At 34.6% G+C, this 12,584-nt stretch overlaps 1 protein-coding gene across 3 annotated transcripts in view; it reads right to left on the bottom strand.

The window, feature by feature from the left end:
* SLIT2 (slit guidance ligand 2) overlaps window positions 1–12,584 on the bottom strand; it is a 405,363-nt gene that overhangs the window by 138,420 nt on the left and 254,359 nt on the right. For all 3 annotated transcript variants that reach the window (XM_086406326.1, XM_086406325.1, XM_086406327.1), the window contains exon 6: window positions 3,074–3,145. In XM_086406326.1, the coding sequence (XP_086262452.1) occupies window positions 3,074–3,145 (72 nt within the window). The remainder of the gene's footprint in view (window positions 1–3,073; window positions 3,146–12,584) is intronic.

Below are 12,584 nucleotides of genomic sequence, written 5' to 3' on the forward strand. Positions count from 1 at the left end.
GATTTTGTCTTTGTAATGAGAATATATTCATGTACAAAGGATATCCTGGTGGATAAATAAGAAATGTTAGTCTTGGTAATCATTTAGGCCCTCTCAGACTTCGATCTTGATTTATTCCTTCTTATTCCCTAGTGCTAAGCATAGGATTTGGCAGAGAGTCTGATATTGGATGGATATGACCACTATGTTTTAATTAAATTATGTCTATTGTATAGAAAAGAAAAATAAATAAACCATATAAAACTGGCAAGTCAAGGGATATATGTCATTTCTGAATCTCGTGTCCAAGGAAAAGAAAATACTGATCTACAATTAGTTTCCAGTGTTACTTTTGACATAGTATCTTATTAGGAAAATAAACTCTAAATCCTATCAATGAGAATTTCCATAAAAAGTCAGTTCATTAAGAACAAACAAGTGATAAACTGTCTCCCTGCTTTCATCTACCTTGGCTTTTCCTTCTTGAACTTTATTCACTCTCTCCCTTAATATATATTTTAATGAAACAAATTTCCATCAGTGGCCTAGTGTGTTTACGCCCATCTTCTCCTGTTTGGCCTTAGTATATCTATACATTCACAAATGAATCACAAATTAACATTTTTAAAGATCTAAAACATTAGAAATCTGAAATTTAAGGTGATGTGCAAATTAATGCTCTTTCATTATTTCCACATAATAAAAAGATATCTCTTAAAGAGTCATGGATGATAGAAACAATCAAAATGGGTAACCTACTTTCTGAACTCTGTATTTAAAACAGGAGCTCTACATTTTAAAGGCCCCAGACCAACTGTTTATGATGGGTGAACTTTTGATTTACTTGTCAAGAGACTAGGAGATTAGGGCTTAACGTATTTAGTCTTTCCACTGCTCTATCCAAGTAAGCCTTAAATTCTTCATTAATTTTTTTCTCTAAAGGTTGGGTCAATCACAAGCATTTAAAAAATTAATATATGTTAAAAGAATGTCTGCTTGACTTTATACTATTTTAACACAAAACATTAAAATTCTTTGATAAAAATTCACATTTCCTTGTTTCGTGCTGATTTTAATTATTTTCTTTAACAAACAAACTCTGACCATTAGCTAGCTTTTTTGAGATCTACATATTAAAGTACTCAAAAGAGTTCCCAACATTTTGAATTTTTATTTTGACTCCATGAACCATGAGATATTTATCATTCTTTGGTATGTTTCATGATAGTGGATCTTACAAAAGTCATCTTTTAGATATTTTGTAAACCCAACAAAATATATGAGGTGACTGTGTTTTCTTGAATTTACTGCTTCTAAAAACAATGATATTAGTTTAGAACCAAAAAAGTAAATGAAGAGTTATTGTATTTGTGGGTAAAGTGTTTCCAGTGCTGACCACAGTACTTGGCACATAGCAGCTATTTCCTCTCTCTCTCTCAAATATATGTAGAGCACTCAACATATCCTCAATATATTACATATATATTAGTTATTTTATATCTAATAAGTATTTAAGTTCTTTTGCTTAATAATGAAATATTTTATGATATTCAATTCATTCAAAACATTTAGCAAATTTTTCATAAAGTGTTTGCTACCATTAGTAACAAATTCTTTGATTTGATCTGCGCTATTCAACTAAATAGTACATGTGGTCGTCTCTTCACATATGAGTTTAGTGACATTGACTATAGTTCAGATGTCAGAGCACTATCAAGAAATCATAGTTGTACCGCAGTTATTTTGACTTTGAAATAGCACTAGTGAACTTCCTATATTAAAAATGGCTCTGGAACACAATTTTAAAAGTGAACTTATAACTACAGTTTGTATAATAAGCACTTTAAATTTCTTATTCCTTTAGGATAAGGTAGATTCTTATCAACATCTCTCACGTGGTTAGAAAATAGTGTATATCCTTAGAACATTTTATTTCAATCAACTCATTCTTATATAATTTTTTAAAAATAATAACTGTATGTGATGCAGCTAAAATTAGTTTCATTTATTGACAATTAACACCAAAACCATATAGAAAAATTGTTAAAATAAGCCATCCTAGTTGAAACAATCAACTTTATTCAGAATTACACTCTGTTCTTCAAACTCAATTTATAAAGCAATGGGATCTTTTTTTGGAAGAATTTCACAATTTCTAGTAACTTTTAATACACGAACTAAAAATTCAAATCCTCTTCACATTTAATTTAGATTCAGACTGATGAATAAATTGAGTCAGGGGAGAATTATATCTTAGAACTATATTTTATTGGAGGGAGAAATTAGTAAGTATACTTAAAAAGTTAGAAAGGTGAATCTTTGGGGAAATTTTTCAGAAGTGTATAGGCGGCTTAAGCAGCTTTAGGAACTAGTTTTCATTAAAATTATTTTTCATTATAATTAACAATGTCATTAAAATTATTTTTACAATGTCAAATATCTGTAGAGATTATTCAGTTGCCTCTAATCAATTTTTCAGCAATGTCTATCCAGCAAGGAAGGACAGAAAATGCCATTTATAATTCAAATCTGTGTGTGGTACTTTATGAAGTCAGTAGACTTTAAAATGGACCTAATAGGTGGCTTATTAAATTTAGAAAGTACATTTTAAAATAACCCTACAAAGATGGTCAGCTATCTAGTTAAAATGATATTTTAAAATGAGAAATGTCTTTCCATCGCACAGCAACTAAAATATACCAATATATCAGCTCTTAAGGTTTATTTTTTATTTTTTGTAATTTTTCCTGTACAACTGATGCTATCTATATATATAGCAATTCTGGGAATTCTTACAAATCCTGTATATGAGCCTGTTTTACCACAAGGAGAAACACTTAAAAGACAATACGTGTGAACATGTGAGTGTGTTTCCAAAATTAGACAATTCTACCTAAGCATACAGATATGATATACAAGGTTTTGCACCCATACATTTCCACTCTTCTCTGCATTTGCTCTGAGTTATTTAAGGGCTTTCTCTTTCAGCAACCATTCTGACACAAGATTTCAAGCTAACAGATAAGCATCCACATTAGCACTCCCTAAACACAAAGCTCTGGTTAAAAGAGTAAGAGAAATAAGGGGTACTTACAGCACTTCCAGGTCCCGGAGAGCCCTGAATGCCCCATCTTCAATACAGCTGATGTGGTTGTAATCCAGTTGCCTGTTAAACAGATTAGAAGAATATGTAAAAGACTGGACACTAGCAGGGTTAGGTGAAAAGAAGTCTCCTGAAGGGTCTCTCAAGCCCTAGCCGCAACAACCAAAATGCTCTCACAAATCCACTCATCTGCAGAAGAATGTCACAAGCCATTCTGGCCTCGGTGCCGCCACTGAAATCTCTTTTTGTTCTGAACTGTCTGTGCAAATAGCAGCCCTCAGAAAGCGCCAGTAAATAATAACTGCACCTTATATTAAATGCCATAGGAATGCAATTTCATTACATCAAGAAAAGCTATCCATTAAGAGCTTTCAGCGTCATCTTGCTGAAACAATTTCATTAAGGTAAAGGACTGTAAATCACTTAATGTCACATGCACCCCTCAGTGACCTAACAGAATCCATTTATCAGAGAAGCCCAGCTGCATGTTAATTTCACTATCATTGGCAAGAACGAGCAAGACTACTTTTAGGTTTCCTTCTTTTAAAAGCAGCTTTCCTTCAAGAACTTCAAATCAAGAAAGAGAAATGACACCCCATCTATCTCCTTGCTATTCCCAACTAGGCATATACTTTACAAAGCGACCAGTTGTTTCATATTAAGCTTCACTGTTTCCATAATTTGCACTATCATTAATGGTGAATCCACAGCACTGTAAATATTACAGACTTTTCAGTTAAAGAGCTTCTCAAATTATACCACTCTCCAGAAACTAACTTTTTAGAAAACTAAAAAAAAAAAAAAAAATTTCTTTTCTCAAAGACACTGATTTCGGCCCTAAACACGAAGAAACACATACTGCAGCAAGATTAAAATTCTACATATATCTGCAGTCAAACATTTAAAGCTGTATTAATTCATTCTAAATAACACAAAACTCAAATAAGTAAATCTTCTCCAGTTATTATTCACTTATTAATGTTTAAAGATTGAAAATAAAGCCTGTTTCAAACTTCAATTTGCTTTCTCCTACCGATTGTTTGGGGAATTAAAATTTCCTTGTTCATACTAAGGAATTTACTTGGTTGAAACAGACAACTAAGTATTAAATCCCACTGCCTTCTTTTTTCTTAAACAAATAATCAGCTTTTATCTAAAATTTAGTAGCCTGATGTTTTTAGTGATATTATTGTTCTTATAAAGAAAAAGTATTTTAATGTTTCACTTGAGATAGAAACCAAATGGTTGATGATATAGGTGAGTTGTCAGCCTTGCATGCATTGGGAAGGGAGGTACATAAATAGGGTAAGCCTATGACCCTAATACAAAGATTAGGATCTTTGTATTATTTCACGTGTAAGATTCACCAAAAAGGCCTAATTCACGTTTGAGGTTTGTTCTTAGGGGAACTGTTTGAAATAGCTGTTTTTCCCACAAGGCAATTGAATAAAGGTGCAACGATTTAATTCAGTGACTTTCAGAGGGCCTCTTCAAATTCCCTACTTTAAAAATTATGTACATAGAGAATGTCTCATGAAATATACATCTCATTTTTAAGAAGGTCTCTGGGGGACATAATCATACAGGAGGCTACCTTGATGCCATGCAAATTGTGTGATCTAAGACGTGCAATATAAAAAAGGTGAGCCCTGGAGAAGATACAATTTTATTGCCTGTATAAACTAAGGCTTTCCCCAAATAACAGCTACCACTCATGCAACTGTAACAGCCGAAGACATCTCTGCTTATTAGGAAGTATGCAGACGTATAATTTTATTTTCTAAGAAGACTTTTAAAGACTCATGATGTAATACGGTTGCTGCGTTTCCAAGAAAACACTTACATTCTGGAGCACTTTTGATTTTTACAGATTAAATTCATTTAACAATTAAGTTAATAGCCTTTTTTTTTTTATTTTAAAGTGCTAAATATATATCTACACTACTATTCTCTAACCTCTTGAACAATTTATCAAAGCCATTTAAATTAGTACAATGGCATGAAGTGTTACCCTTGACACACTACAAAAGAGAAATTGTTTCCAGACAAATTGGCAAAATCTTTTAATGCTATCAAATTTGCCTAATGCAGTCTCCAGGTTAATCTGTAAAAGGGTGAGCTGTATGTTTGCCCATACCTTATTATCCTTAGCTGTCAATGTATAAATCAGTGCTGACACAGCTTCTTTTAAATCATGCATACTATACACAAAGGGGAAGCCCTAGCTTGCCAGAAAGCACTCAAGCAAATCTTGTCCTACAAGTACTGAAAGGCAGATTACTTTCTATATACCACCAGAAGTTGAGACGCTGGTGGAAACTTTCCTAATTTCATCCCTCTTTAACATTGCTCCTGATTATATGCTTCTTCTGATTCTTAACAGAAGTCTAAGCCCTTATTGGCACTAAAACATTACAGATATTCGGTTCTTATACGACCAAATTCTTCCCTAAAAGATTCCTGGATGCTGTCATGTCTCGGGTCAAAAAAGGTATTTTATGAAAACGTTACTCATTTGAAAGGATAATGAAAATCAAAGCAGACAATTTTTCATCAACGATAGATTTAATAGTCAAAGTTACATTTATGCAAAGTACTGTACTCATATGATTGCTCATGAGAAAAATCTCTGCACAAATCTCTGTTTATCTGCATATGGTTCAAGATAAACAGTGTCAAAGCTACACAAAAGTGTAATTTATTTCAGAGTTTCTGGACTATTTTTCTGCACCTTGTTTCTCTCACGCTGTTCACTTCCTTCACCACCTTTTAAACCCTGGGCATTTCTGCTTTCTATAAACAGGAAAGGATGTGGTCAGCCACAAGTTTAGTGACACATTTAGATGTGATTACACACTATGCCATTGAATTGTTCGAAATTAAATAATTAATAAGAGGAAAACTTTTTCACTTTTCCAAGAAGTAATGTTATAGCTATTTATCCAGACATAAGGTAACGTTGTTGATCTATGGATGATAAGAGTACTGGGTGTCTCTCACAGCTCAAGGGTCCTTTTCTAACATGGCCTACTTTCCAGGGAAAAGCGAGCTAGCACTTTTCTCATTTTCCTGGGAGAAAGAATGGTATGGATAGGACCACTGGTGGTTTCCTTTAGACTTCTAACTTGCATATTCTCATCCAGGCTGCTGAGTCTTCTCCTCCTTATTTTCTACCTCCAACCCTCCTCTCTGCTTCTGTTCAAATTCCAAATCCCCCTCCCGCTGGATCCATCACTGTCCTAGTTTGTATGTGTGTGGTTTGAAGCAGCGGCTTTATCTTTAATTTCATGAAAACGATGTTGTTAAAAACATACTGTTTTTCAGTCACGAAGTCATGTCCAACTCTTCGCAACCCTGTGGACTGCAGCATGCTAGTCTTCCTTGTCCCTCACCATCTCCTGGAGTTTTCAGATTTCTCTCAGCATTAACACTCTATGATTCTATTTTTAATGGTAACTATTCATCTTCTGATGCTCTAGAATAACTCTAGACTGCTTATTTAATTTTTTCTAGCAATGCATTCGACAATGCAGCACACGTTTATCAAGAGTGATCACTCTATGCTTCTCTCACATAAAATTTCTAAAGCTGATCTGCTTTTCTTTAAGACTAAAAATAATTTAGCCTAGTTTCAGATTTTGATTAATTTTTGGTATGAAAAATAATATATAATTTTGCTAGATATAAATTTTAACAAAAAGGTATATTAAATGACAAAAAGTTTGTACATTTGCTTACTTGGCATCTTAAAACATAACTGGAGACACTGTATTCTGTTGCTTTTTTCCCTAGGATTTCCTGTTTTCATTGTTAAAAATCTATATACCATACTGTTTGAATTACACATACAAAACACATCTTCCTGCATTAACTTTAGTTGGTTTTGTCCTTATCCATAGAAAATTCATATTTCAGTGCAGTGTCCAAGTAATAAGATCTTATTATAAATTGATTTTCTTTTTGTAAAAATTAGAACACCTTAAAATATACTTACCTCTGAAACAATAGTGAACATAAAAAATCTTTAATAATTTCTAAGCCAGGCAGAGTCTGTACGGAGTGTCAACAAAATTGTTATGACTAGGTTCCAATTTTGCCAGGGTTTTTTAGGTATGAGAAAGTTTCATTCATATTCAACTCACTACTGCAAGATGACAAACTCCAAGAATTTAGTTGACTTAAAACACATCAAAGTGATTAGAATCAGTATGAGAGAATAACAACATTTCGCTAACCTTATAAAACATAAATGTAATGGGAGAAAAAGAAAAAATGCTGGTAAGGATATGGGCAGAATCTGTTCTATTTCTTCCCTTGTTTGTATCAAGTTCAGGTAAATATGAGTGTCTAAATATACAAATCTTATGCCAATAATGATTGTGAAACAAGTAATCCAAGATTTAAGTCATAATATGCAGAGGGCTTGAGAAAAATTTAAATTAATCCATCCTGAAGAGAAGTTTCTGCAACTATATCATTTACCTCGGCATGAAAGCACAATGTGTTAGCCTGGGCATTAGTGAAGGAAAAAACCAAGGAAAGAACTTTCTGAAAAATCTTAAATTACTTACATTATTTGAGAATTTAACCCTTTTGCAATGTTTCAAGTAACACTTTGTTTTCCTCACAGGAAGAGAGAATCTCAGCTTTTATTGGAATAAGCCATAGTATAAAGTTATATCCATTTGTTAATTTATTAGGAGGAAGTTCAAGGTAGCTCTAAGAGACATGATAATACACACTGGAGGAAAGACAACTAAACTGACCTTCCAGTTCTGGTAAGTCTAAATAAACTAATCAGGGAGGTCAAAATAGAAACTGACAATAATAACTGCTAGCATTTATTGAACGCACATTAAACAGCAGGGTCTTTAGACACTCCCATCGTATTATTCCTCACAATTACTTGAAAAGGTAGGTATTATCGTTATTTTGATTTTACAGATAAGAAAAGAAGGCCCACAGAAGTTAAAGTTATGCAAAACAAGTAGTAAATGTTTAGTGAAACCTCGATTCAACTTTAAATCTATGTATTGTTGAAGCCCTCATTAGACACAGGTGGCTAGGAAGAGAGATTCAGTAGCTATTCATTCTGCAAATAGAGGTTTAGGCTGAATTTCTAAAGGCAAATTTTCAAGGAAGAAGTCAGCAGAAGAAGAATATTACAGAATTTCAGAGAAGGAAGAGACTGCCCTAGGCGAAAATAATAGTGTGAGGGAGAAGAAAAAATCCCTTAATCCCTAAAAAATGGGTAGAATCCAGTAAGACAGAAATAAAAGTGGGTATTCCCTATGGAGGAGACTGGTTCAAAGAACAGTTGTGAGCCGAGGCTCTATAATGTTCCGAGTAAATGTCTGCAAGACAGAGATCATTCTGATTTGAGCAAAGAACTTGTGCACAGATTCAGTGGGAGAGGGGGCTGTGAGCCTGCACAGGTCTCCAAATTTTGGGACCATTATGAATATCTAAAGAGACTAGATGCAATTCCATTGGGTAAAACTCACTGTTCTCTCAGAGAATAGCCTATATTCCTATAGACCCTGTAGAACTATTGTGGACAATATTCCATTAAATTCCCAAGGCTTTACCATGATGCCTACAGCAAAGCGTTTTGTTTTTGTTTTAATAAGTGGAATGATTTTCAACCAGGAAGAGATGGGATGAAAAACAATGTTTTATGTAAACAAAATTTGGCTGGAACATTGAAATTCCCTAATGAGAATACAGACTGGAGATCAAAACTCAATTAGCAGGTTATTGTAATTGTTCAGAGGGAGAAAAGTATGGCTGGCTGTCCAGGGTTGGGGAAGCAAAAAACAGAAAGATCTGTTCTGTCTCAAGAACAACATGCAACCACTGAAAGATCATGACAATGGCTACTTTATACATATGTGAATCAGATTCCCAACTCTTCAATCAAAATTTCTTGTATTTTTTGTTTTGGTTTGGAAAATGATTATGAAAATATGCTATATAGATTCATCTACATGAGAAAATGCTATCAATAAAAAGAGTGCTAAGGCACCTGGAGACCGAGCAAAATGCAAAGCTGGAGAGGTTACTGGTAACAAACTTGCCCATAGTTACTGGGGATTATCACAAATCAGTGTACTTTTTTACAGTGAGTACAAAGCAGGCAATTTACAGGACCCTGGACAGTTCCCATGGTCCTGACTATGGCGTCTGCCGAGTTCCTGATACACTTTAAATTTTAGAACCCAGATAACTGTGTTACAGGTTATCCCTTATGACCATAGGCAGCAATCTAGATGTTCATGAAAGTCACTTAGTTGTGTCCAATTCTTTTCAATCCTGTGGACTACACAGTCCATGGAATTCTCCAGGCCAGAATACTGGAATGGGTAGCCTTTTCTTCTCCAGAGGATTTTCCCAACCCAGGGATGGAATCCAGGTCTCCCGTATTGCGGGTGAAATCTTTACCAGCTGAGCTACAAAGGGAAGACTTAAAATAGATGTTAAGAGGGGCTCTAGTCCTCATATCATAAAAATCAATCTCATTTGCTATCTATATAATGAAGAATCATCTCCACAGATACATTAGGAAGGTTCTATGCCTAAGAACCATGTGTGGTATTTATTCTAAAACTAAGGATAACAGGCCCCTTGAATGAGAAATCAATCTCCCCTTCAAAGTCTCTCCAGTCTCAGGCTCACTGAAAACACCCTAGGAAGGAGCTGAGAGCAATAAAAATCACAATTTTAACTTTATACAAATGGATCTTCTTTTTGATTATGGTCAACATTCTGTAAATATGATTTAACTTACAGGTCAAAGATAAGGTAAGTCTTGCATTTGAATGGTAAAATATATAATACACTCTTTGATTGTTAGGGCTTCCCTGATGGCTCAGACAGTAAACACTTGCAATGCAGGAGACCTGGGTTCTATTCCTGGGCCAGGAAGGAATAGAAGGGAATGGCAACCCACTCCAGTATTTTTGCCTGGGAAATCCCATGGACAGAGGAGCTTGGTGGGCTCCAGTCCATGGGGGCCGCAAAGAGTTGGGCATGACAAAGCGACTAACACTTTCACTTTCTGATTGTTACATATTGATTCTCTATTATGTGGACAACCCTTGTTCCTTTATTATCATGAAGTATGAGGCTCTCCTGGTGGCTCAGTGGTAAAGAATCAGCCCGCCAATGGAGGAGATGCAAACTTGATCTCTGGATGGGGAAGATCCCTTGGAGAAGGAAATGGCAACCCACTCCAGTATTCTTGCCTAGGAAATCCCAAGGACAGTGGAGCCTGGCAGGCTACTGTCCATGGGGTTGCAAAAGAGTCGGACATGACTTACTGACTAAGCAACAACAACATGAAGATGAGAGAGGAAAGGAGAAGAGTAGATTGATATTTAAAAATTGGGAAGGGTGGGGAAAAAAACAAAATATATGTCTTCCTGTGATTTACTATACAACTGTGAATTTTCCTCCTATGGGTTTTAAATGATCATCCATCAATAAAATAAATTGAAGATGACAGAGTTTCAGAAAAAAATTTCTAAATAATATAATAGTGTGTAACAACATTTAGATTAACCTTCTTTTTCCTATTTGCCAAATCTTATCACTAATAATCAGTGCATCCCAAATAGTTTTGTTTCTTAAAAAGCCAGTCATGCATTCTTGTTTCCCAAATGACACCATGACTTACTCAAAGAGAACCAAGTTAAATCATCTTTTAACTTAAATTCTTGTCTTTAAATCAATATATAGTAAAACATATAAATATTTTCCCCTCACCTATTTTAACCTATGAATAGTTTTAATAGAAAGAGGGAGTACAGTTGATAACAGATGAAAATTTACTAGAATTTGTATGATGCAAGCAGATAGAAAATGACTGTATTCATTTACAAATAGTAAAGTTTGGAATACAGAGTACATTTTGAAGATATACTGCAACATGAAAGAAGAATAAAAAACAGATATGATGTACTTTAAAGATACTATCTAAAATAATGCTTGTTGGAATTTAATTATTTTAAGTATTCAGGTCCTGCAACGCAGGAGACCCAGGTTTGATCCCTGGGTTGGGAACATCCCCTGGAGAAGGGAATTCCAGTATTCTTGCTTAGAGAATTCCATGGACAGAGGAACCTGGTGGGCTACAGTCCATGGGGTCACAAAGAGTCAGACACGACTGAGTGGCTAACACTTTCACTTTTGCAATCTTAATAACTATTGTCAACAATTTGAATTTTAAGTTCATAAATTGGTGTTTTTTGTTTAAATCTTGGGATAACATGAGTAGGAATTATTTCACATAAGAACAAGAGACTCTTGGAAAATTTTTGAACTCATTAAATGCATACTTAGAGAATAAGCTTGCAAGTCTTAGCGATAAAGAAAAATTTAATTTGAATATTCTCCTAAATCATTCAATTAAAAGGAAAAGTATATTTCAATCATTCAATTGAAATATACTTGTAAACAAAACAGTGCCACAATGTAACATGTCTTCATTCAGAAACTGATCAGGAGATAGCCAAGACTTTATTAGTCAGTGTTACATATATTAAATATATACACAAATTTATCAAGAAAAATAACATAAACAGTGATTATCACTTCGGTAAGGCATCATTTGGTAATGATACAGTATCAGTACTTTCATTCACACTTGATTGGAGAGTTCAAAAACACAGATGTAAATCCTATATAAATTGGCTGCCAGTGACTACTATAAACACTATTAGATAGTTGATATTTTGATATGATCTTGTTATTCTCAGATCTCACTGTCTCAAATGCTGGGGGGAAAAAAAAACTGGTTTAAGTAGCAGATGGAGAAAATTGGGTAACAACATAAAATATAAAGGGTTTTAATCCAGTTTGGAAATTAATAGAGGTAAGCAAAAAAGTTATGGGATGTCCTCCCTGGAGATATTTAACAGCAAGATAAATGTCCATCTGTCTAGAATAGTTTTACTGTGGCTTGCCTGAAGGAAAAGGAATAAGATCTGCTAATTTGCAAAATTTCCACAGCATCAATTTCATATTGTCAGAATGTTGCCTTGAGCCTATTTAGCCAATCCGCAAGATTAAAGCGAGTGCTTCCAGTGAAAATCTTCTGATACCTGGAATTTACTCAGAATAAAGCCTGCCTGAATATGTGGTAACTCCAATAAACCCAGTACAGTGCATTAGACCAATATTTTAGACAGTGCTATACAAAATATCAAGGTCTTCTCTGTAGCTCAAATGGTAAAGGGTTTGCCTGAAATGCAGGAGACCAGGGTTCAATCCCTGGGCTGGGAAGATCCTCTGGAGAAGGGAATGGCAATCCACTCCACTATTCTTGCCTGGAGAATCCCAAGGACACAGGAGACTCGTGGGCTACAGTCTGTGGGGTTGCAGAGAGTCAGACATGACTGAGCAACTAACACTACACAAAATATTATCCTGATGCAACTAAAGCACATATTTCTTCTGTAAAGCCTCTGTTTTCTCTTTTATCTCTGAAAGACTTGAATACTAC

The sequence above is a fragment of the Bos grunniens genome, chromosome 6, assembly GCF_055505025.1.
Source record: "Bos grunniens cultivar Pamir isolate PY7600 chromosome 6, Bosgru_T2T1.0, whole genome shotgun sequence".
In the NCBI taxonomy this organism is placed as follows: Eukaryota; Metazoa; Chordata; class Mammalia; order Artiodactyla; family Bovidae; genus Bos; species Bos grunniens.